The 26,206-nt window shown below is 39.8% G+C and overlaps 1 protein-coding gene across 1 annotated transcript; it reads right to left on the reverse strand.

Annotated features, from left to right (window-relative positions):
* Positions 1-8,027: 8,027 nt before the first annotated feature.
* On the reverse strand, positions 8,028-9,963 carry TCEAL6 (transcription elongation factor A (SII)-like 6). The gene is given in 4 exon segments (XM_011967685.1): positions 8,028-8,369; positions 8,371-8,914; positions 9,284-9,353; positions 9,887-9,963. Coding segments are annotated over 2 exon segments (552 nt in total). The 5' UTR covers positions 8,893-8,914; positions 9,284-9,353; positions 9,887-9,963; the 3' UTR covers positions 8,028-8,339.
* Positions 9,964-26,206: the final 16,243 nt, after the last annotated feature.

Consider the following 26,206-nt stretch of genomic DNA (forward strand, 5'->3'; position numbering starts at 1 on the left):
TGAATATTCTCTAATATAGCATTTTAATTTTTAAAATGATTTTTAAACTATACTTTTTAGTTATTTCCTTAGTGGTTGCTCTAGACTTACCATATATATATTAGCTTATCAGAATCAGCTTCAGATTTATACTGACTTAATTCCAGTGAGATATAGAAATGTTATTTCTATATCATTCTATTTCCTTCTCCATTTTTGTCATTATTGTTATGTATGTTACAACTATACTACTGACAAACTCAACAATACATTATTATGATTATTGCTTTATATAAACGTGTATTTTAAAGAAGCTGAGAGAAGAGAGGAGAACGAGTATATGTTTTTGACCTTCTTAGATATCATTTTTAGATCTCTTCAGTTGGTTCCTATGGATTTCTTGTTGGGAGTAATTCCTTTGCTAATGTAATATTTAATGGTGTTCCACATTTCTCTGAGGCACTGTACATTTGTATTTAGTCTTTTCTTCTCTTGGTTATTCAGATTGCATAATCTCTATCAATTTACCTTCAAGTTTACTGATTCTTTTGGCAGTTCAAATGTAATACTGAATTTTTCATTTTACTGTACTTTTGAATCCCAGAATTTCGATTTGTTTTAAAAATAATTTATATGTTTTTATTGGTATTTTATATTTGATGCAACATCATCTTTCTTTACTTCTTTAATCATGGTTTCTTGTAGTTCTGTGAACATATTAATAATAGCTACTTTGAAGTCTTTGTTCAAACTGACATATGGCCACTCTTACAGGGACCTCCTAGTGTCTGCCTTTTTCTGGTATATGGGTTATACTTTCCTGTTTCCCTGCAAATCTCATAAATTTTTGTTGGAAACCGAGCATTTTTGGATAATATATTGTAGTACTTCTGGGTACTATTTCCCTCTTCCCCATCTGGAGCTTTTTACTGATATTTGCATATTTATTTGTTTAGTGATTAGCTAGATTATTTTAGTAAAGTCTGTGCTCACACAATGTGAAGCCTCTTATGTTGCTCACCAGAAGACTCAACCTTGGTTATGCCCACAGTCACCTTTGGCAGGGCTTTCCTTGACTGTTTCTTTCCCTGACCATACCCAGCTATTTAGCTCCACTAATTGCCTGCTGATTGCCCTATTGTTTTCAACAATGCCCTGGGGCATAAATGATTCCACAGACAGATTTGTTCTAATCCCAGTAGGTCTCCTCCCAGCTTTCTCTGTCCCAGGTTGTCTCCAGCAAACTAGTGGGCCTACAGCTTAGTCTGCATCTCCAGTGAATCTACCAATGTCCTCTCAATTGCCTTTTACCATGTGTAGTGTTTTCTGGCACCATTTCTGACATCAAATGTGTAGTGTTTTCTAACACATCAATTCTCTGATTCTCTGGCACCAACTGGATGTCCTACAATTCAATTTAATTCTGATATTAATTCCTCAGAGTTAGTGCAGACCCTACAGTTTAAGGGCTCTTAAGTATAAGACTGCCCTCCACTTCAGATGGCAGCTGCAAATGGGGTGCCCAACCTACCCACACTTCAGCCTGGGCTACTACAAATTTGAGGGTTCTGTAAACCAAAAAGTGGCTGAGGCAGATCTCAATTGATTAGAGGTTTATTTTGCCAAGGTTAAGGACACACCTAGGAAAATGAAACACAAGTGACAGTAGCATTGGTGACCTGTGGTTTTCCCAAAGAGGGCTTTGGGAACTTCAATATTTAAAGGAGAAAGAGCAAGCAAGAGGGGAGGAAAAAAAAGGAGGATGGGTAGGCCATGAGGCAAGTGGTTACATTCTTGTGAGTCTCTGATTAGCACTCAGTGAATCTACATTTTACATGGAAAAAGAAGGGAGTAGAGGAAAAGTCAATTATGCATTTGTTTCATGCTCAGTAAATCTACATTTTACATAAGATAAAGTAAGCATGTGAAATTACAGCTATTTGGGAACAAAAGAAGGCAGTTTTTGGATGACTCAGTTCCCAAGCTTAACTTCCCTTTTGCCATAGTGAGTTTGGGATCCTGAGAGTCTATTTTTTATTCACAGTTCTCATGACTCCCTCCTTGAATTCAGTAATTTACTGAAATGACTCACAGAACTTAGAAAAGTGCTTTGCTTACTATTACCAGTTTATTATAGAGGATACAACTCAGGAAGAGCCTAATGGAAGACATGCATAGGGTAAGACATGGGGTATATTTGGCACAGAACTTCCATGCCCTTTCTAGGTGCTCCATCTGACCAGTACCTCAATGTATTCCCAACCAAGAAGCTCCTGAGCCCCATCATTTAGGGATTTTAATGGAGGTTTTATCGAATAGGAATGATTTATGTAATAATTGGCCACTGGTAATTGAACTCAATTTTTATCCCCTCTCCAATCCCTGGAGGTCAGGAGCAAGGCAGAAAGTTCCCATCCTCTAATCATGTATTTGGTCTTTCTGGTATCCAGTCCCCATCCTGAAGCTATCTAGGGGTCTTACCCTAAGTCACCTCATTAGCATAAATTCAGGAATAGTCAAAAGGCGCTCATTATGAATAACAAAAGACACTCCTATCATTCAGGAAATCCCAAAGGTTTTAGGAGCTCTGTGCCAGGAACTGGGGACATTGGCAAAATATTTACTGTATTATATATTTTTAATATACCATGCACCACAGCCTCCACTGTTTTTGAGAGCTCCCTTGAGCTTGGACTTCTCCATATTCTGTTGCAAATGGATTATTTTTCTTTGGGAAAAAATTTAGAACTCTCCATTTTACATCCTGCTTCCCTCCCTTCCCTCAGGCAAAATCTCTGAGCCGTGGCTCTGGTATTTGTAATATGTATCATAGGTTATCACAGTCTACCTTCAAATAATATTACAGCTATCTCTCAGTATACTCAGGGGATTGGTTCCAGGACCCCCTCTCCCCAGGATACACAAATCTATGTATACTCAAGACCTGGAGTTGGCTCTGCAGAACCCACCTATGTGAAAAGTCAGCCCTCTCTATATGCAGGCTTCACATCCCACAAGTACAGTATTTTCCATCTCAATTTGGTTGGAAAAATCCACATCAAAAAACACAGGTCAAACCTGTGTTGTTCAAGGGTCAACTGTAAATGATTTCATGGATGATGGAAGAACCCTACAACTGTGCATTCCCCCTCCCATCTTTTTTTCTATTGTTGTACGTATTAGTCAGGGTTCTCTAGAGGGACAGAACTAATAGGATAGATGTATATATAAAGGGGAGTTTATTAAGGAGTATTGACTCACACAATCACCAGGCGAAGTCCCACAATAGGCCGTCTGCAAGTTGAAGAGCAAGGAAGCCAGTCTGAGTCCCAAAACCTCAAAAGTAGGGAAGCCGACAGTGCAGCCTTTAGTCTGTGGTCGAAGGTTCAAGAGTCCAAAAACTGAAGAACTTGGAGTCTGATGTTTGAGGGCAGGAAGCATCCAGCAAGGGAGAAAAATGTAGGCCGGAAGACTAAGCCATTCTAGTCTTTCCACGTTCCTCTGCCTACTTTTATCCGAGTCACGCTAGCAGCTGATTAGATGGTGTCTACCCAGATTGAGGGTGGGTCTGCGTCTCCCAGTTCAGTGACTCATGTGTTAATCTCTGGCAATACCCTGACAGACACACCCAGGAACAATATTTTGCATCCTTCAATCCAATCAAGTTGACACTCAGTATTAACCACCACATTGTACATTTTACTTCTACATATGTTACAAGCCATGTAACACATTGTTCTTATTTTTATTGTAGATAATTATTTTTCTTTAACAGCTTTATCGAGATATAATTCATATGCCTTATAATTCACCCATGTAAAGTGCACAATTCAATGGTTTTTAGAATATTTATGGAGGTGGGCAACCATCACCATTATCCAGTTTTACATTTTCATCAACCCTAAAGAAAACCTTCCTATTACCAATCATTTTTCATTCCTGCCCTTCTGTAAGCCCTATGCAACCACGAATCTACTTTCTCTATAGATTTGTTGATATGGCCATTTATTATAAATTGAATAATAAAATATGTGGTATTTTGTGACTGCCTACTTTCACTTAGCATAATGTTTTCAAGGTTCATCCATGCTATACCATGTATCAGTACTACTTCCTTTTTATTGCCAAATATATTGTATAATATACCATATTTGTTTATTCACCAGTTCATGGATTTTTTTTTCTATATTTTGGCTATTATGAACAATACTGCTATAAACATTTGTATATACATTTTACATGACTGTATGTTTTCATTTCTCTTGGGTATATACCTAGGAATGGAATTGCTAGGTCATATGACACATTATGTTTAACATTTTAAAGAATTGCCGATTTGTTATGCCAAGCGAGTGCATTCCCATCAGCAATGTGTGAGGACTCGTTTCTCTCCATCCTCACCAAAACTTATTTTCTATCTCTTTCGTTTTAGCCATCCTACTGTGTGTGAAGTGGTATCACTTTGTGGTTCTGGTTTACATTCCCTAGTGACTAATAATGTTGAGCTTCTTTTCATATGCCTATTGGGCATTTGTATATCTTCTTGGGAGAAATATCTATTCAAATCATTTGCCCATTTTAAAATTGGGTTCTCTTTTTTTTAATGGTTGAGTTGTAAGAGTTCTTTATATATTCTGGAAATTAGCTCCTTATCAGATGTATTATTTGCAGTTATTTTCTCCCATCTGGTAGATCATCTTTTCATTTTCTCGATGTTATCATTTGAAGCACAAAACATTTCCATTTTCATGAAGTGGAATGTATCTATTGTCATATATGATTTTGTTGTCATATCTAAGTAAAATTGCCTAACTCAAGGTCATGAATATTTACGCATATGTTTTCTTCTAAGAGCTGTATAGTTTTAGCTCTTTCATTTATATTTATGATCTGTGTTGAGTTCACTTTGATATAGGGTGTGACATAATGTTCTAAATTCGTTCTTTGGCATGTGGATATCAAATTGTTTCATCACAATTAGTTTAAAAACTATTATCTTCCCTTTGAATTGTCTTGGTAGACTTGTTGAAAATCCGTTGAGCATAAAAGTGAGAGTTTACTTCTAGATTCTCAGTTCTATTCCATTGATTTATATATCTATCCTTATGGTAGGACCACCCTGTCTTGATTACTATTGCTTTGTGGTAAGTTTTGAAGTTAGAAAGTGTAAGAACTCCATTTGTTACTGTTTTTCAAGATTCTTTTGTCTGTTTTCGGTCATTACAATTTAGGATCACTTTGTCATTTTCTGCAAAGAAGCCAGGTGAGATTTTGATAGCGATTGCCTTAAGTCTGTAGATCAATGAGGGAATATTGCCATCTGAACAATGTTAAGTCTTTCAGTCAATGAACATTGAATTTATTTCCATTTATTTATGTTGTCTTTAATTTCTTTTGACAACATTTTGTACTTTTCCATATACAAGTCTGGCGTTTGTTTTGTTAAATTTATTCCCAAGATTGTTTTTCTTTTTGATACCATTGTAAATGGAATCATTTTAAGTTCATTTCAGATTGTTAATTTCTACTATAAAGAAATGCAATTGATTTTGTATATTGATATTGTATCTTGCTACATTGTACTTGTGTATTATTTCTCATAGTTTAAATAATTATTGTTAATTGACAATTTATAATTGTATATATTTATAGGGCACAAAGTAATATAATCAACCTTCCCTCTGGAAATGATACCATATTAGGGTCTCAGCAATGGCCTCTGCTGTTGGCAGGTTTCATACTCAGCTATGAGAATAGTCAGATCAGGTTGGTATGGGAAGTCAGTATTGTTGAGCTCTCGCATAGTTTTGTACAAGGGCCCATTGAGCAAACATTGGGATAGCAGTGGCAGGGGAATGGGGAGGCTGAATGATATCTACAGAGATGGTCATTTTTTCCTCCCAATTATCGATAGTTTCCTCTGCAGTGGATGCCCCCAGTGGGTACACTCACTACCTGAATAACCAGATACGGACTATTTAGAAGGGAATGTGACCTGGTAGTCTTTAGATTTCAAGACCTTCCCAAAGGGTAAAAACAGGCAGAACCTTGGTTAGGGCATCCACCTTGAGGGAGTCCTGTGCCACTGTTTCTTTGCAGCCATTCCAATCCATGAACAATGTATCTTTCCATTTATTTAAATCTTCATTTCTCTCATAAATGTTTTGTAGTTGTCAATGTACAAATCTAGCACATAGTTTGATTTTTTAAAAGATGTTGGTACATATATGCTTTGTGCCTACTGAATTCAGATAAACATTTCCTTATACTTCCTCCTACTTTTTTATGGTTTATATTTAATTAATTGAGATCATGCAAAGTGTTAAACTTTAGTGTACATCAGAATTACCTGGGCAGTTTGTGGAAATTGCAGGTTCTAGAACCATTTTCCTAGAAATTCTGGGTTTGTGCCAGGGACCAGGATGCTACATTCTAAACAAGCTTCCCAGGGAGTCGTTTAACATATTTTGAAAAAAATCATTTTTATACACTGTTAAAATGGTTTATGAGCTGAATTTAGAATTATCACTTCTCCTGTATTATTTAGTTTTGAATTTCAAGTTGTATTTTCGACAAGTGAAATTACTTGCCCAAGGATAAACTGGGCCAAAACCTCAGGGCTCCTGACTCAGTCATAGTCAAGTAATTGTTAAATATATATGTCAAGTACAGTGTAAGGGATATCAGGATGAATTTTTTAAAAGTCTGTTTTGATAAGGGAATATACTGGTGGGCTAAATAAAAATGCCTGAGAGTTTTTAATATTTTTAAGAGCACTGTACCTCTTTCAGTTGCAAGTGGTTTAGTATGGGAAGGGATGTTTCACACAGGGTTATCTCTGTGATTATGTATGGATAAGTCCCTTGATTTTGTATAGTAGGCCAGCCAACAAGCTTTTTAGAGAAAACTCACACTTAGAAAGGTACAAAAATTTAGATAGGGTTCACCTGTGGTACTGGAGTAGGATGTTTGGTTCAAACACAGTTCATTATCTAGTCAATAGGTTAGACTCAGGACACAGTCCCAAGTAGACCCAAAATGTCTCAAGTCCTAAGAAGAGAAATGAAGCTGTAAGCAAATATAAAATGAACTAAAAATGTTAATGGCTACTTTGCTAAGAACTGTGTAATACAGTGGGCCCCAGGAAGCCCTAGAGTAGAACCGCCTGCAGTTGGAACTGTGGCCCTTTGGGGACTGTAGGGAATCAGAAGGGCTTTGTCACCATGAGTACTCCATTATATCAGCGGCTGTCAGCAGACAGTACATATACAGGGCATAGCAGAAGAGAAGTGCCCAGCAGATATGATATGATAGTATCCAGAGAAGGATGGCATCCTCTACTCAGCTGCTTGGACTTGTTCCTGGGGACAGGTGAAACCTACCTTCAGCTCTTCTTTTAAGTGTCTGACAGGGTGCTGGGTCCTGCTACTGTAAGGACAGCTCACATGTTCAATACCTCATCTGATCCACTGTGCAGTCCTGTGAGATAAGTATTATTCCCATTTCACAGATGGCAAGACTGACCCTTACAGCAATGGATTTGTTATAACTGCCAGGTTGATACCTTTAGCTATTAGTCTCAGAGGTAATATAAATTTTACTTATCATTTTATGTTCTGGCAACAGAAATTTTAAGTGTCTTTATTACCCTCATAGGCTCACTGAACAGTTCAATTGCTTATGTATTGTTTTCTCATTTAGTTTTTCAAATTATTATTATGACAAAAGGACATATCCTTTAAGAAAAGGTGGAGATGACAGCAAAGAAAAGAAAAAGAATCACATCCTATGGCAGAGCCATAGGACACAGGAGAAAGGGTAGCAGTGCCCACTCACCTAGTTACACCTAGGGAAGACATGAGGATGGGCACAACAACAGCAGAATGGCATGGAGGTACCTACCCAGCAGATGATTGAACTCATTTTTGGCTACCATTCAGGAATAACCATTGGCTGCTTTTTAGTGTACATGCTTTCAGAGTTTTCTTTGTGCACAAATGCATTATGCAAACATTTACATTTTTATAAAAACGGGCTGATACTGTATATGCGGTTCTGCAAACTTTTTTTTATTTTTATTCTTTATTTTTTTACAATGTACCATGAACATCTTTTCCATGCACATGGGTGAAAATCCTCTACTAAAATATAGAGCACTGTAGTTGGGTCAAAAGGCTGCTGGTAACGAGATTGACATCTAAAGCAAAGTATCAGCTTAAGGTTAAAGCATTGGGCCTGGCAAATACCTACCAGGGAAAGCAGGGCCAGCAATATTCTCATGAGAGAAGTCAGAATGGAAGGCCAAAGGCATTAAAGGTATGGGATATCGTGTAAGCCCCTCTGGCCCCTACCTCCACCCCTCACTCCCCTGACACCCCGTTGTCCCCTTGGGGCAAATGGATCCTGTACATCTCTTTGCATCCAATGAAAACCGCCCATTTTCTGTTTTTTCCTTAGCTCCTCCTGAGCCCTTGACACATCTCCACATTCTCTCATCATCTCCTCACTGCTCAGATGCCTTTCCTGTAAGTCCTCCTGAGAGTCCTTGGGGGAATCGTCCGTCCCCCTGTCCGTTTTTCTTTTTGCTTTCCGGGGCACATAATCTTCAGCCGGGCGCTTTTCGGCGGCCCGCGGCTGGCTCTCTGGCTTTGCCTGCGAGGCTGGCTTGCCCTCGCCTTGTGGCTTGCCCTCACCTTCGGACTTGCCCTGCTTTTCCTGGCTCCCCTCATCTTCTGGTTGTCCCTCATCACCTGGCTCTCCCTCATCCTCTCTCTTTCCCTCGCATTCTGTCTTCCCCTCCACGTCTGGCTTTTCTTCCTCGTCTGACTTTCCTTCATCATCAGGCTCTACTTCATCTTCTGGCTTTCCCTCGTTTTCCAGGTTTCCTTCATTTTTATTGTAGGGTTTTTCCATGTCGAGATTTCCCCTCCTTTTCCTGTCCTGGGGGATGGGAATGGAGGGAAGAGGAGACAATTAAGAGACATGGGAGACTGAGTGCGTGGGATGGAATGCAGGTCTGGATAGTACTTGCATCTTACCCCTGGTGAGGGTTCCCCTAAGCTCGCCGGGCCTGCAAGAGGGCCTTCTGCCCACCACGTAGCCTGCCACTCCTCCCACACACGTGAGCCAGCCATTGCCTGGCCGGCCCTGCCACCTTCTCTGCCCTGGTTCAGCCTGGTAAGGTGTGTGTTCATGTGACTGGGGGATGGGCAGGGGCCCCAATTCGGCCCTGGCCGGGCCCTCCACACTCTCAACCCTTATAGGGCCTTGTCCATGGAGCTCCCCTCCAACCACCTTCACGGACCTGCGGGGATTCTGGACAGGTTGCTGCTCCTTTTCAGGCCTCGCAGAGTCCTGGGAACAGACGCGCAGACCTGTGGACAGACAGGAGACAGGGGTAGGGGCTGCGCGCTCAGCAGTCTCACAGGGACTCGGTTCCCTTTCCTGAGTCCAGGCCCTGCTCATCCAACGTTTTCCTCCCCTACATCCCCCGCACCCCAGCCGCCATTTCTTTCCAGGCCTCGGGCACCAAACCAGGATGCTTTCCAAACTGCGTTTGTCTCTGTGTCCCCTTCCCCTGGAGGCAACCTGTCCCAGCGCCACCCCGTTTTTGCGGAGGTCAGATGTTTCCATGGGAGCAGATTGTGAGAGGGGGTTATTTCCAGAATACGTCTACGTTTCACTGTTGCACTGCAGGGTTGCTCCCCCATACCCCATTTCCAGCACTAAAATGGATGGAGGGCTCAGTGCAGGGGGTCGTCAAGAAGGCGGGCCAGGCTCCCCCGCCCTCACCCCCGCCCGCTCCGCATCCCCCTCCTCACCAATTCCCCGGATCCTTTCTCCACCCCCTCCCTACTCCTACTGCCAGCCACCTCCTCCTCTTCCCCGGTCCGCCGGCAGCGCCCACCTTCACACTGACCTGCCGGGACCCGGGACAGGCCTGTGCCTCCTCCGGCTCGCAGAAGCCCGCTCGCTGCTCCCCCGCCGCCCGGACAGCTCAGACAGCTGGTTCTGCGCGGGCGCCAGGACCGGACCGCAGGGCGGGCGGGCAGGCGCGGGGGCTGGTGCCCACGTAGGCGCCCGGCGGGTCACGTGAGCGCCGCGTCACCCGAGCTCGGCCCCCCTTCCCTGACCCACCTCACCATCCATCCCCGAGGAGCCGGGAGGCTGGGGACGGTCGGGATCGGGGTGTGTTTGTGTAGCAAAGGGCAGTCACGGAGAAGAAGAGGAGAGGGTGGCTTTCTGACCCCAGGTGCTTTACCTGGCGCATCTCACAGCATCCTCGCAGGGTATCTCTCTGTGATGCCCATTATCGCCAGGTGTGACAGCTGATCAAAGAGGGTACCCGACTTTGCCGAGAGCGCTCAGCCCCAGAACTCAGAGCCCGCTTTCAAGACCGTCTCTGCCTGACTCCAGAGCCCAGGGTGGTGGTGCCTGCCAGGAAGCTGAGCTGCCACCTTGAGTGGCGGTGTTCCTAGGGTTCTGTCCTGGGCCTCCTCTCTCCTCAGTCCTCAAGTTCTGTCTCCCTGTTCGATCTCATTCATTTCCTGTAAAGACCAATGACTTCCAGAGCTACATCTCCAGGCTATTCCCTCCCCAGAATCTCAGACCTATTTTTGCATTCCCACCAGTAATATAGTGTTTTGTTTCCCAACACCTTTTCCAACATAACCTATGACATTCTTTTAAATGTTCACTGATATGATAGTTGAGAAGTAGTATCAATGGCATTTTATATTGCCTTATCTCTGTTTAAGGACAATTTAAATATCTTTCTTTGTGAATTGTCGGTTCATGTCTTTTCCACATTTTTCTAGTGGGTTGTTGGTCTTTCTCACCTCAGTTTTCAAGTTTTCTTAATACATTAACTGTTACATATGTTGCAATTTTGTCCCCAGTTTGTCAGTTGCTTTTTGGCTTTGTTTATGGTGTTTTTCTGCCATGCATTAAAAAAAATAGTCAAATTTATTAAACTTTTATTGCCTCTAAATTTCGATTCATAGTTAAGAAATCTTTTCCTACATAAGGTCCAAGAAGCATTCACCCATGTTTTCTTCTAGTATTCGTATGGTTTTCTTTACATTTAGAGTTTATATTTGTGTATGGCATAAAGTATTCACGGATCTTTTGTTTTCTTTTTCCAATTGGTTTCTCAGTTGTTCTGGCATCAGAAAGTCCATCTTTGCTTTAGGGATTTGAGATGCCACCTTTATTACATATCAAATTTCCATATGTACTTGGAAAACTTTCTGGGCTTTCTATTCTATTTCATTGGTCTGTTTGCTATCCATATACCAGTTGAATTATAGAGCATATATAATTTCATATATCTGGTAGAGCTAGGCCCCCTCAGTAGATTCCCTTTTTTCCTAAACATTCTTGTATGTTTATTTTTCTACATGAACTTCAGTATAAATTTGATTCAGATCCATTTTAATTAACGATTAGATATATCCACCTGAATGTCCCTGAAGGACCTCAAATACAATATGTCCCAAGTGATTTTACCATCCTTCCTTGATCTTTTCCACACACAAAACTCCCCCCTCTTCGTTTCTCTTATCTTAATAGATGGCTCTAGAACCCACACTGTTGCCCAAGCAAGAAATCTGGGAATCATCCCTCATTCCCTCTTCCTCCCTGCCACCAAGTAATCTTGACCTTCTCTTCTAAATATCTCTGGATCTTCCCACTTTTCTTCCATTTCCACTCTTGCTACTTTTTTTTAGGCAAACAACTCCCCACTCCTGGTCTATGGTGGAAGATCCCTTTCTGGTTTTGCTACCTCAAGTCTTGCTCTCCTTTAATACGTTCCAAAATATTATATATCATATTGTCCCACTGCCTTTTTCTGTTTCATCTTCATTGCAGTACTTGAAGTAGGTAGGTCACTAATTACCTCTTATACAGAAACCACTTCACAAGCCAGGTTAAAAAGGGCCTTGGTCTTTAGCCTGATTATTTTCAGATCAACTTTTAGCAGTTATTGAAGATCTAAAGTAAATTCTAAATTTTGAAATAATTGAAAAGAAATGTGCCTGTTGGATAATTAGACAATTAGGATACCAGATTCCTGGATGGGATGATGATTCAGTCTTGTAAAGCTGTGAATTTTATCACTCCTGCCCCCCACCCTGCCGGCATTTGGAAGTTTGGTAGATTTTCCTTCAAAAGTCTCTTAAAAAAAATCAAATGGAAAAGGATAGGCAAGAAATTAATAAAAGTCATGATAAAGGGGTTCTAGTTGTTTAACGTATGAGAGCTCGTAATAATCCAAACAGTATGGCACAGGTCCAAAAATAGAAATTTAGTGAAGAAAAGGCAAGAATGCTCTTCTACACACTTAGGTTTTAATGAACTTTTAATATACAGATTAGGTGGCATTTCAACCTAGTGCGAAAGCTGGGCTAGGCTTTGTTGAGTGCAATACATTGAGTTTTTGCTCTAACTAAATTTGTATGAACACCACAACCCAGATGTCTAAACCCAAGAGAGATTATTTCATGTTTATTATCATCCTCATCAATAGGTGTTGAATTCCTTTATGTGCATGACATCACATGGTCACCATATAACGTATACTATAGCAACCAGTCTATTTACTGTGGAGATCAACAGCTAAAATACCAGCTTTGCCACTTACTAGTTGTGTCAACCTAGAAAAGTTACTAAAATTCTGTGAGCTTTAGTTTTCTCTTCTAGAAAATGGGAGTAAGATTTTCTGTATTAGGATTATTGTGAATTATAAATAAAAATGGCTATATAAAGTGTTTAGCACATAGTAGACCTTCAACAAATAGTTCCTTCAACCTCCCATAAAATACATGATTTTGCAATAAAAATTTGCATAGCTGGCCAGGCGCGGTGGCTCACGCCTGTAATCCCAGCACTTTGGGAGGCCAAGGCGGGCAGATCATGAGGTCAGGAGATCGAGACCATCCTGGCTAATATGGTGAAACCCTGTCTCTACTAAAAATACAAAAAATTAGCCGAGCATGGTGGCAGGCGCCTGTAGTCCCAGCTTCTCGGGAGGCTGAGGCAGGAGAATGGCGCAAACTCAGGAGGTGGAGCTTGCAGTGAACCGAGATAGGGCCACTGCACTCCAGCCTGGGTGACAGAGTGAGACTCCATCTCAAAAAAAAAATAAAATTAAATTAAAAAATTAAAAAAATTGCATAGCTAACAGAGGCATCATTTGGAAATATAGTAAGAGGAACCATATATACTATATGAGCTTTAGCGTTATCAGATCAATAGATTATAAGATGGAAAAAAATACTGCACCATCAGTTGTTCTTCTGCCCCATTATTTTAACTTCTAGATAAACATCTGGGAAGCACAGGTATATGAGACACAGAAACACAAGGCACTGTGGATGCCTCTTCTGTCTGGACAGAAAACTGGAGTCAGGAGACCTCTCTGAGTCCCCAGAGACAGAATCATCACTACTGTGTGTCCTTGGGTAAGTCACTCCTCATGTGCTGACATCACCTCTGTAACACACCAAAATCTTCACATCTTGGGCACTCAATAAAAGGCAATCATAACTATTTCTTATGTATCTACTGGGGTATGTCAGGATGAGGGAGACAAAGGCCAACCACAAGGAAACAATACTTTCCTCTAGAGACCTTTGGGAACCTCACTATTAACTGAGTGCCTGTCATATGCCCTACACGGGGATAGCTGCTTTATGTAGGACAGTGGGGTATCCCAAGTACCCTCTCAACAGCCTGTGAGTAAAGAGTCTTTGCCCCATTAGATGAATGAGAAACCCAAGGCTCAGAGAGATTTAAGTAAACTGTTCAAGGTTACACAAGCTGGTTACTGCCAGGCTTGAGAACCAACCTAGGTCTTAGAATGAGGACTACTATCTCAATATGTCCCTATGTTATCTCCCATTTTCTCTACTCAACTTCCTTCCCTGTGATCACTGATGAATCAATAATTATTTCTCAGGGACCTACTGATATCTAGCACTTTACCGTGTTCTTTAAGTGAAAAGGGCTAGGTATCAGAGGAGGAAGATCTTTCACCTTGGTGAATGATATGCTCTCTGGGTAGCAGAAAGCCTCTTCATATAAGGCCACTTGGAGAAAGAGCTAAAGGAAAAGTCACTAGGCCAGTGACTTTGGGCCACTGTCAATGGGCCAATAGGAGCTCAGAGAAGGCAATGGCCAGGGTTGCTGGAAATAAACAGAGAAAGCTTCAAGGAGGAAAAGGACCTTGACTTGGGCCTTAGATGATGGGTGGGACCTAGAAGGAGGTAGGGAGGGAAAACTCAGCTGTTTGACTATAGTTCCTGGTCTTACATTAATTATACCGGCCTATCTTTATTAAATGGTCAGGTTGCCCCAACTTGAAATCAAGGTCTCAGACATCTGATTTCTCCCTCTCCCACAGACAAAGCCCTACTTCCTGCTTCACTATATCTCCTGAATCTGTCACTACCTTAGAGCTTCACCATTTCTCATTTGAACTCTTAAAATAATCTCTTCTCTAGTTTTCCTGCTTCCAGCCCTGCCCCTTCCTTCAGATAAATCTTGCATATTACCATCAAATTAAACTTTACTCTTCCCTGCTTTTAACTGCCATTCTCCTGCTTGAAGGCGCTGACAGTATACCTACTACCCACAGAGTAAATCCTGCACTCTTCATCCTGACATTCAGCATCCATCAGAATTGAGCCCCAGGACACACATTCCCAACCTAGTCATGCACTTCTCTGCCCTCACTCACTGTGCCCCAAGTATGCCTTATTCTTCCCTCTCATTGTCCTCATGTGTCATTTACTTCCTGCCAACTGCCTTCTTATTCCCCCTAGAGGTCCTGGTCCTGCTCATTCTTACAGGCCCAACCCTCATCACTCAGCCTCTGAAGCCACCCTAGCTGGAAATGATCTTTCCCTCCCCTGTTACAGCTACACATAGCGTCTCTACCCTTCATGTCGCCCTTAACAAAGGTTTTTGTACCATATACCCTTGTACTTTTCCATGTCTCTGTGTGTGTGTGTGTGTGTGTGCGCACGCACGTGTGCACTGGGAAAGAGTAGTGGTAGCTCATCAGGGAGATGGTCAGATGTGGGAGATCAGATGTGATCTTGTCCTGCTTCTGTGGTCCCTATGCTGATACATGGTGATTTGCTCAGAAAATCTCAGTCTCAGAAGCTGTTTTCCAATTGACTCATAGCTGAACCTGCTTTCTGGGTTCACAAAGGTTGGAGTAGTGGCTTATTAACTCCTCTTCTGTTTAATGGACTTTTGATATAAAAAGAAATCAATCATATTCTGAAAGAAGAGCCATCCCTGAACCCTCAAGTCTAGATCCCTTATCTGTTATTTTAGCACCGTTATTTCCCCGTTGTTAACACTCATTAGGTTTTGTCATTGGCTCTTTCCATTTCGTATCCCCCTATAAGGCCCCTAAAGATGGAGACTGTGCCATGTTCATCTTTGCATCCTCTTGCATGATTATTCAAATACCCGTTGATGAAAACAGGTATATATGTGTGTGTGTGTGTATGTGTATGTGTGTGTGTGTGTATATATATATATATCTGCTTCTGGTAATGGCGAACTAGATGATTTAGAGCAACCCACCCATTGAAAAAAACTACAAAAAGTCAGATCTCTAAAAGGCTACAAAGTTAATACAATCGTGAGGAATTACTATGTTATACTATAAGAGAACAGAAGCATCCAGAGAGGTAAGCCTAGGACTTAGAGCTATATTTTTATTGAAGGCATCTGTGGTTAAGTAATAAGCCTGTGCTAAACTGCTTGGAACTTATGGCACATTCAAGGTGCTATAGTAACAGAAATCAGAGCCCAAGGCCCATCAAAAGGGGTGGAGGGTTTCCTGACAAACCATCACCCATAGTATGCTGGGAACCTCAAATGTTTATACCTTCAGGGAAATTGTAATCCAAAAATATACTGGCCCTTACAAAGTCTTGTAACTTGGCTTTGCATCATCTGGGTGGACTACTGAACTGTAAGCTCTGAACAAATATTATGGTGGTAACAGACAGGAAGCACTTTTTTGTTTTGGAGACAGTCTCGCCTGTCACCCAGGCTGGAGTACAATGGTGAAATCTCAGCTCACTGCAACGTCCACCTCCCGGGTTCAAGCGATTCTCATGCTTCAGCCTCCTAAGTAGCTGGGATTACAGGTGTGTGCCACCACGCCCAGCTAATTTTTTTGTGTTTTTAGTAGAGACGGGGTTTCACCATGTTGATCAGGCTGGTCTCAAACTCCTGACCTTGTGATCCACCCACCTCGGCCTCCCAAAGTGCTGGGATTACAGGTGTGAGCCACCGCACCCGGCCAGGAAGCACTCTTATGGGCCTGACCAATGCAAATAAAATCTTCTCTAGAGTAAGATTTTTATCATCTTAGGCCTTAAATTATTACAACAATTCAAATACAATATCCACACACAAAGATAACCAGGGGCATGAAAAAAATACGTTATGAGTAAGAAATAGAAACAACAGGCAACAGAAATAGATCAATATCATTTGAATTATTTGATTTATCAGGTACGGGTTATTAAACCACAATACTTACTGTATTCAGATAAATAAAATCTCATCTTGAAGATTTCAATATAAATAAATAAAAAGGAAATAAATAAAATTCATATTTAAAATCTTCCAAAATGTTTCTGACCAAGAAGATTTTAGACCCAGATAACTTCACTAGTGAAGAAAATAATATCCATCCAACACAGTCTTCCAGAGAATTAAAAAAGAGAGAATACTCTGCAAGTCATTTTAAGATTTGGTATAACCTTAATATCAAAACCCGACAAGGTCATTATGGGAAAAGAAAAATATAGGTCAATGTAACTCATTGACATAACTGAAAAAAATTTAAAGAAGAAAGATTCTGACCATATATGAGAATAATAATATACTACATACAAGTTAAGGTATTCCAGAAATGAAAGATTGGTATATTTGGAAGTCAATTAATGTAATTTACCACACTAAAAGAATAAAGTCTAACAATCATGATTATTTTAATGGGTGAAGAAAAAAAGTATTTATAATAGAAGCCCTTATTAAATGGGAAGAGACAGAAGGGGACTTCCTTGATTTGTTAGAATATGTTTATAAAACAGATAGAGCAAACATAAAATATAATGGTGAGTATAGAAAGCTTTCTGTTTGAAATTGAAACTGAGATAAGGAAGCCCCAGATCTTTTTAAAATTTGACTGTAGGTCCTAGGCCAGCGGAAAAAAAAAAAAAAAAAAAAAAAGATGAAGACAGGAAGGCAAAAGGAAGGAAGGAAGGGAAGAAGAAAGAAACGGTAGAGAATTGGAAAGGAAGAAATCAAACTATCATGCACAGAAAACATGACTGTAATTTAGGAAATCTAAAAGAGTCCATATATAAAAATTTTGGAATGAATAAATGAGTTCATCAAGTGGTCTGGATATGACAATATACAAAGTTCAGTTGCATTTCTTAGTCAGCAAAAAAACAGTTACAAAATGGAAGTTTTAAATCCAATACATGATGAATGTTACTGAGATCTTCAAATAAATAAATGGAATATATACCATGGTCATGGGTTGGAAGACTCAGTGTTAGGAAGATGTCAGTTCTCTCCTAACTGACCTATAATTACAATTCAATCCTAAACAAAACTCCTTCATTCTCTCCTTCCCTTCTTCCTTTCACGGAACTTGACAAACTGATTCTAAAGATTATATACGAACACAAAAAATCAAGAATAACTTACACATTACTGAAAAAATACCAATCTGGAGGACTTTGCTCTGTCTACTAAACACCAAAACTTATTATAAAATCTAAATATTGACACATGTTATAAAGTCATAGTAATTTATTGTGATACTAATCCAAGGATAGCCAAAGAGACCAATGGAATCAAAGAGAGATCCCAGAAACAGACCCATGCATTACGGATTGCTGATTTATAATAAATGTGCATTGTTAAGCATTGGAGGAAAGGATAACTTTTATCAAATGACACTGAATGTACTGCAATATATAATATGGAAAATGTAAATCTTGACCCCTACCTCACATTAAACATGTGATGGTTAATTTTATGTGTTAACTTGACTGGGCCACAGAATGCCCAGACATTTGTTCAAATGTTATCCTGGGGTATTTCTGGATGACATTAACATTTTAATTGGTAGACAGAATAAAACAAATTGCCCTTCCTAACATGGATGGGCCTCATCCAACCAATTAAAGACCTGAATAGAATACAAAGGCTGATAAGAGGGAACTTCTGTCTGACTGTTTGAACTGGGACATTGGTCTTTTCTTGACTTCATACTTGAACAGAAAAATCAACTGTCCTTAGGTCTTGAGCCTGTCTCGAACTTACTGACTACAGATCTTGGGATTTCTCAGCCTTCATAATCACATGAGCCAATTCCTTGTAATCTCTCTCTCTCTCTGTCTCTCTCTCTCGCTGTGTGTGTATGTAATATATATGCTATATATATTTGCTCTCTCTCTCTCTCTCTCTCTGTGTATGTAATATATATGCTATATATATTTGCTATAGATTGGTTCTGTTTCTCTGAAAAACCCTAATGCAATACACAAAAACTAATTTGTGGTCAATTATACATCTGTCTTCTAGAAAATAATATAGAACATCTTTATAACTATGATGTAGGCACAGACTTTTTAAACTGGACACAAGAGTACTCATCATAAAGGAAAAAACTGATAACTATCATTCCATTGAAATTAAGACATTCCATTAGTCAAATGACACCACAAAGAGAGTAAAAAGGCATGCCACAGAGTTGGTGAGCTATTTGCAATACATGTCACTGACAAAGAGCTCAGATGCAGAATATATTTTTAAAGTCCTACAAATTAGTACGAAAAAGACACATAAGCCAATAGTAGAATGGGAATAATACAACCACTTCGTAAAACAGGATATCCAAATTGTCCAAAAAATTGAAAGTGTGCTCAGCTTCATTAGTTATCAATGAAATGAAAAAGGCAGATAATAAGCAATGGTGGTGATGTAGAGCGCCAAGAACTCTTATCACTACTGATGGAAGTGTAAACTGATACAACCAATTTGGAAGTTTGGCATCATATATTACAATTAAACATGCAATTCTCCTCATAGATAACTACCCAACAGAAAGTTGTGTACATGTACACTGAGAGTTATATATAAGAATTTTCATAGCTGCATTATATATAATATTGAAAAGCTGGAAATAAGCTAAATTTATATGAAGAACAAAACAATAGCATAAACTGTGATATGTTCAATAACAGTGTACTATACATCAATGCAAATAATTACATCTAAACATAAAAACATGGATTCATATCATAAATATAATGTTTTAGCTCAGGCTGCCATAACAAAATACTATGGCTTATAAAAAAAAAAAAACAAATTTATTTCTCATAGATCTGGAGGCTGGGAAGTACAGGATCAAGGTGATAGATTCAGTGTCTGGTGGGGGCCCTCTTCCTCACAGATGGCTGTTTTTCACTGTAACCTCACATGATAGAAGAGTGAGGGAGCTCTCTGGGGTCTCTTTAATAAGGGCACTAATCCCTTCCAGTGGCCCCAACTCCTAATATCATCACCCTGGAAGTTTGGATTTCAACATGTAATTTTTTGGGGGAAGGACATGAACATTTAGTTTCATTGTACATAGTATTGAATAAAATATGCCAGCCGTAAAAAATACATGCTGTATAGTTCCATTTATATGGAGTTCACAAAACAGGCAATATCCTAAACTATACTGCTTAGGATGTAAAATATAAAGAAAAACAAGGAAATGGTTACCATAAATTTCAGGATTATTATTAGCTCTAGTGGGAAGGAAGGGGGATGACTGGAGGGGACATCAATGGCATTTCTGGACTGCTAACAGTATTCTATTTCTTGACATGAGTGGTGATTACCCCGTTTTTCATTTTGTAATAAATAATTTAGCTCTACATCTTGTGTATGCGTGTGACTCTATATGTGTGCTGTCTTTCATGATCAAATGTTAAAATGGCAGAACCACAGGAGAAACAAATTCACAACCATAATGAGAAACTTAATATGTTAAGTTTCAATTGTTAAGTTATCAATAACTGATAGAGCAAGCAGATAAAAATTCAGAAATGATAAAGATGCTTGGAACAATTTGACAAACTTTTCTAAAGGACATACACAGAACTCTAAACCCCGTAAATGTAGGCATGAAACATTTTTACAAAAATTGACTATTAGGTCATAAGGATGTCTCAATAAATACAAAAGGATTGCAGTTATACACATGTTCTCTGACCCTCAAAACACTTATACAGAGATCAATAATCAATAGCAAAAAGAAAACTAGAAAATTTCCATATTTGGGAATATTTTGCCCTTTTCTCACATCATTCCTCCTGGCATTTTGTACTAAGAGAATTTGATTTCGTGTTAGAGAACTCAGGCTCTATGACGGGCATACTTTTTGGCCCAATATAACTAGTGGGGATTACAAGTGAAAGGAGAGTAGTCAAATCTACTGTAAATATGGGATAATTGAGATTTGGAATGGTCAAAAAATGGTTCCAAGATCAAAGAGCTGATAGTAAGTGGTAGGGATGGGACTGGAACTCATGACCCCAATAGTCCATGATCTTAAGATACTCTGCCAGACTGCATCTCTCATATCCTGTGAGTTGTATGTGTGGTGATGGGCAGGAGTCAGCTACTTTGTGCTCCATTCTGAAGACAAAAAGACAGCTGGTCCTGGAACCTAAGTCAGTGGACTCACAGCTATTCTCAGTAAACTCAATGACTGGCCCGTGTAATTTAGGAGGGCCCTGCTCTCTACATCTCAGAGCTTTTTTCATAACAAATATCTACTCTCTAGGGGTAAAGATTTTACCAGAGCTCTGTCTCAGAGCTGTGGGGTAACAGTGATTACCTAACTCCATCACCCTCTATGCTGCTTGTGTCATCTAAGGGGAGGATCGACGCTATACAAAAAGAAACACTTGCGGAGGTCACAGGCCAGAGACATAGGTCCACTAAAAGATGGAGATTTAATTGGAATATTATAGAATACTCCCTTTCCCCAATGTCTTATCACTACACCATCAGGGCTCTAGTATAACAGTAAATTACAATGGAAAGAGCTGCAAAAACTAGAGTCTCTCTGTTTGGGAAGCCCAAAGTCAAGAGGGGAGACAAAAACAACACTAAGAAATTTGATGCCTCTAGCACCTACAGCAATAGCAAACATTAATCAAAGCACAACTCCTAGCCAGATTAACATAGCTCCTTACACCGGAGGGTTATTTACCTTATTTATCTCAGTTCCTATATACGTGATATAGTATGTCTGGTTTTTAACAAAAAATTACAAGACAGCAAAAGGCAAGGGGAAAAAACATTCTGAAGAAACAAAGCAAGCTTTAGAACCAGACTCAGATATGATACAGTTTTCAAAATTGTAAGACAAAGAATTTAAAATAACTATGATCAGAACGGGTGTGGTGGCTCATGCCTGTAATTCTAGCACTTTAGAAGGCCAAGGTGGGAGGATCACTTGAGGCCAGGAGTTCAAGACCAGTCTGGGCAACAGAGCAAGATTTCGTCTCTTAAAAAAAAAATTAGCTGGGCATGGTGGTGCCTGCCTGTAGTCCTAGCTACTTGGGATGCTGAGGCAGAAGGATTGCTTGAGCCCAGGAGTTTGAGGCTACAGTGAGCTGTGATCATGCCACCACATGCCAGCCTGGGCAGCAGAGCAATATCTTATCTCTAAAGAAGTAAAAATAATAAATAAAGTAACTATGATCAATACATTAAGGGCACTAATGGAAAAAATAGACAACATGCCAGAATAGATGGGTAATGAAGCTAGAGAGAAGGAAATGCCAAGAAAGACTCAAAAGAAAATACTAGAAATTAAAAAGTAAACTAACAGAAACAAGGAATGCCTTTGATAGGTTCATCAATGGACTAGATATAGCTGAGGAAAAAGATAAATGAGCTAAAGATATGTCAGTAGAAACCTCTCAAACTGAAATGCAAATAGAAAAAAAGTAAAAAATAGAACATAATATCCAAGAACTATGGGACAATTTCAAGACAAGTAACATATGCTAAATTGGAATACCAGAAGAAGGAATAGAGAATGAAGCAGAAGAAATATTTGAAGTAATGGCAGATAACTTTCCAAAATTAATAGACACCAAACTATACATCCAAGAAGTTCAGTGGACAACGGGCAGAATAAATACCAAAAGAAAACACCAGTACACCTAGGCATATAATATTCAAACTGCATAAAACCAAAAACAAAGAGGAAATTGCCGAGACCAGCTTGGTCGTGGAGACCCTAGCCCAGCGGCGCTAGAGGAATTAAAGACACATACACAGAAATATGGCATGTGGAGTGGGAAATCAGGGGTCTCACAGCCTTCAGAGCTGAGAGCTCCAAACAGAGATTTACCCACATATTTATTGACAGCAAGCCAGTGATAAGCATTGTTCTATAGATTATAGATTATAGATTTACTAAAAGTATTCCTTATGGGAAACAAAGGGATGGGCCGAAACAAAGGGATGGGCTCTCGCTAGTTATCTGCAGCAGGAGCATGTCCTTAAGGCACAGATCGCTCATGCTATTATTTGTGGCTTAGGAATGCCTTTAAGCGGTTTTCTGCCCTGGGTGGGCCAGGTGTTCCTTGCCCTCATTCCGGTAAACCCACAACCTTCAGCGTGGGCGTTATGGCCATCACAAACATGTCACAGTACTGCAGAGATTTTGTTTATGGCCAGTTTTGGGGCCAGTTTATGGCCAGATTTGGGGGCCTATCCCCAGCAGGAAATAATGAAAGAAACCAGAGGGGAAAAAAACACCTTACCTGTGGAAGAACAAGGATAAGAACTGCAGTGGAATTGTCACCAGAAACCATGCAAGCAAGAAGAGAGTAAAGTGAAATACTTAAACTGTTGAAAGAAAAAACAACCAACCTAAAATTTTTTTTTATTTTTTATTTTTTTTGAGACAGAGTCTTACCCTGGCTTGGGCTAGAGTGCAGTGGTGCAATCATGGCCCTCTGCAGCCTCGACTTCCTGGGCTCAAGCAATCCTCCCACCTCAGCCTCCTGAGTCTCAGCTGGGACTACAGGCACATGTTACCATGCCAGGCTAATTTTTGTATATTTTTGTAAAGACAGAGTTTCCACATTTTGCCCAGGCTGGTCTCAAACTGCTGAGCTAAATGATCCACTCACCTTGGCCTCCCACAGTGCTGGGATTACAGTTGTGCACCACTGTATCCAGCCTAAAATTCTATATCCAGCAAAATTATCCTTCAAAAGTGAAGGAGAAATAAAATAAATACTTTCTCAGACAAACAAAAACTGATGGAATTCAGCACCAGCAAGCCTGCCCTTTAAGAAATGTTAAAAGATTTTCTTTAGGCAACTTAGATCTACATAAAGAATGAAAGAGGATTAGAAATGAAATAAAGTAAAGAAAAATATTTATTTTTCTTATTCTTAATTGATCTAAAAGATAACTGAAGAAATAATAGCAACAATATACTGCGTGATTATAGTGTATGAGTAATTGAAATGAATGACAAATGCTCTGCATTAAGGTATGTGCACTACATACAAGTTAAACGGAAGAGTGTTATTTGAAAGTGGACTTGGTCGGGCGCGGTGGCTCACGTCTGTAATCCCAGCACTTTGGGGAGCTGAGGCAGGTGGATCAAGAGGTCAGGAGATCGAGACCATCCTGGCTAACACGGCGAAACCTTCTAGTGAAAATACAAAAATTAGCGGGGCAAGGTGGCACACACCTATAGTCCCAGCTACTCGGGAGGCTGAAGCAGAAGAATCACTTGAACCCGGGAGGCAGAGGTTGCAGTGAGCTGAGATTGCACCATTGCCCTCCAGCCTGGGCGACAGAGCGAGACTCTTCTCAAAAAAAAAAAAAAAAAAAAAGTGGACTTAGATTGGTTAATATATAATAAACTCAAGAGAAATCACTAAAAGTTGTTTTAAAAGGTATAGCTGATACACTAAGAGAGGAGACAAAATGAAATCATGTAAAATAATTAAAACCAGAGAAGGCAAAAAAAGAAACCTTGGACAACAAATAGAAAACTGTTACAAACATGGTTGATATTAATCCAAATATATTAAGAAACACTCTAAATGTGAGGGGTCAAAATACACCAGTTGAAGACAGAATTTGTCAGAGTGAATTTAAAAAAAAAAACCAACTAGGCCAAGCGCAGTGGCTCACACCCGTAATCCTAGCACTTTGGAAGGCCAAGGTGAGCAGATCACTTGAGCCCAGAAGTTTGAGACCAGGCTAGGAAACATGGCGAAACCCCATCTCTACAAAAAATACAAAAATGTGCCAGGTATGGTGGCATGTGTCTATGGCCGCAGCTACTCAGGAGCCTGGGGTAGGAGGCTCGATCGAGCCCAGGAGGCCAAGGCTGCAGTGAGCCATGATCATGCCACTGCACTCCAGCCTAGGTGACAGAATAAGACCCTATCACAAAAAAAAGAAAAAAAACCCAACTACATGTTGTCTACAAGAAGCCCACTTTAAACATAAGACTGAGAAGTTAAACATAAAGCAATGGAGAAAGATATATCATACTACACTAATGAAAAGAAAGCTGAAGTAGCTATATAATTTTAGACAGCTGACTTCAGAACAAAGACAATTATCAGAGATAAACAGGGGTATTACATAATAATAAAGGGAACAATTCTCCAACACATAATAATTATAATTAGTTATATACCTAACAATAGAGTGTCAACATATGTGAGGCAAACACTAAGAAATGAAAGGAGAAATAGACAAAAATCCATTATTAGAGTTGCAGATGTCAATAACTCCTGCCAGTCAGTAATTGATAGATTAAGCAGGCAGAAAATCAATATGGATATAGTTGATCCGAAAGGCATACTAATCAACTTTTAGCTAAATGACACTTCATCTAATTTACAGAACACCCCAATAGCAGAACACCATTTTTTTTCAAGTTCACATAGAAAATTCACCAAGAGAGAACGTATTCTGTTTCATAAAAGATACCATGACAAACTAAAAATAAGAGAAATCATAAGTATGCTCTCAATAAAATTAAACTAAAAATCAGTAACAGAAAGATAGATGGAAAACAAATATCTGGAAATCAAACATACTTCTAAATAACACAGCTCAAAGAAGAGCTCTCAAGAGAAATGAACCAACCCAAATGCCCATCAATGATAGACTGGATTAAGAAAATGTGACACATATACACCATGGAATACTATGCACCCATAAAAAAGGATGAGTTCATGTCATTTGCAGGGACATAGATGACGCCTGAAACCATCATTCTCAGCAAACTAACACAAGAACAGAAAACCAAATACTACATGTTCTCACTCATAAGTGGGAGTTGATCAATGAGAACACATGGACACAGGGAGGGGAGCATCACACACCGGGGCCTGTCATGGGGCAAGGGGGTAAGGGAGGGATAGCATTAGGAGAAATTACCTAATATAGATGACGGGTTGATGGGTGCAGCAAACCACCATAGAATGTGTATACCTATGTAACAAACCTGCACGTTCTGCACATGTACCCCAGAACTTAAAGTAGTAAAAAAAAAAAAAAACAAACAGCAAGAAGCTCACAGTCTGCAACTTGAAAGAGGACCCTCACAAGAACCCAACCATGCTGGTACCTGATATTGGACTTCCAGACTTCCAGAACTGTGAGGAAAAAAACATTGCTGTTGTTTATATGCCATCCGGGCTATGATATTTTATTATAGCAACTTGCTCAGACTGATATGGTTAATGTACGGATTTTTGCCAAATTTTTACCTTACCCTCCACCATTAAAGAGACTTGTTACTTTGCTACTTTATTTTCTTCCCCTTACCCATTCTTCAACGATGGTCCTTTCTGGGCAGATTTGTTCTTTTGGGCTAATGAAAAATTGATGGTTATGGATGGAAAACAGGACCAGATGGGTAACAGAGAAAGGGGGTGACTTAGCAAAATAATTTGCCAATCTGTTTATTAATACTGAGGAGAAAAACATAGAACGAGTTAAAACCATGAGAGCAGGAGATTAGGGAAGGCGTTTTTCGAGAATTTAGAATTGGAGAAGTGAAAAGGCACCTACAATGTGCAAAAAAGGTGTAAAGGAGAGAAATGGAGAATTTGCTGTAGTG

Source organism: Mandrillus leucophaeus, unplaced genomic scaffold (genome assembly GCF_000951045.1).
Source record: "Mandrillus leucophaeus isolate KB7577 unplaced genomic scaffold, Mleu.le_1.0 Scaffold809, whole genome shotgun sequence".
NCBI lineage: Eukaryota > Metazoa > Chordata > Mammalia > Primates > Cercopithecidae > Mandrillus > Mandrillus leucophaeus.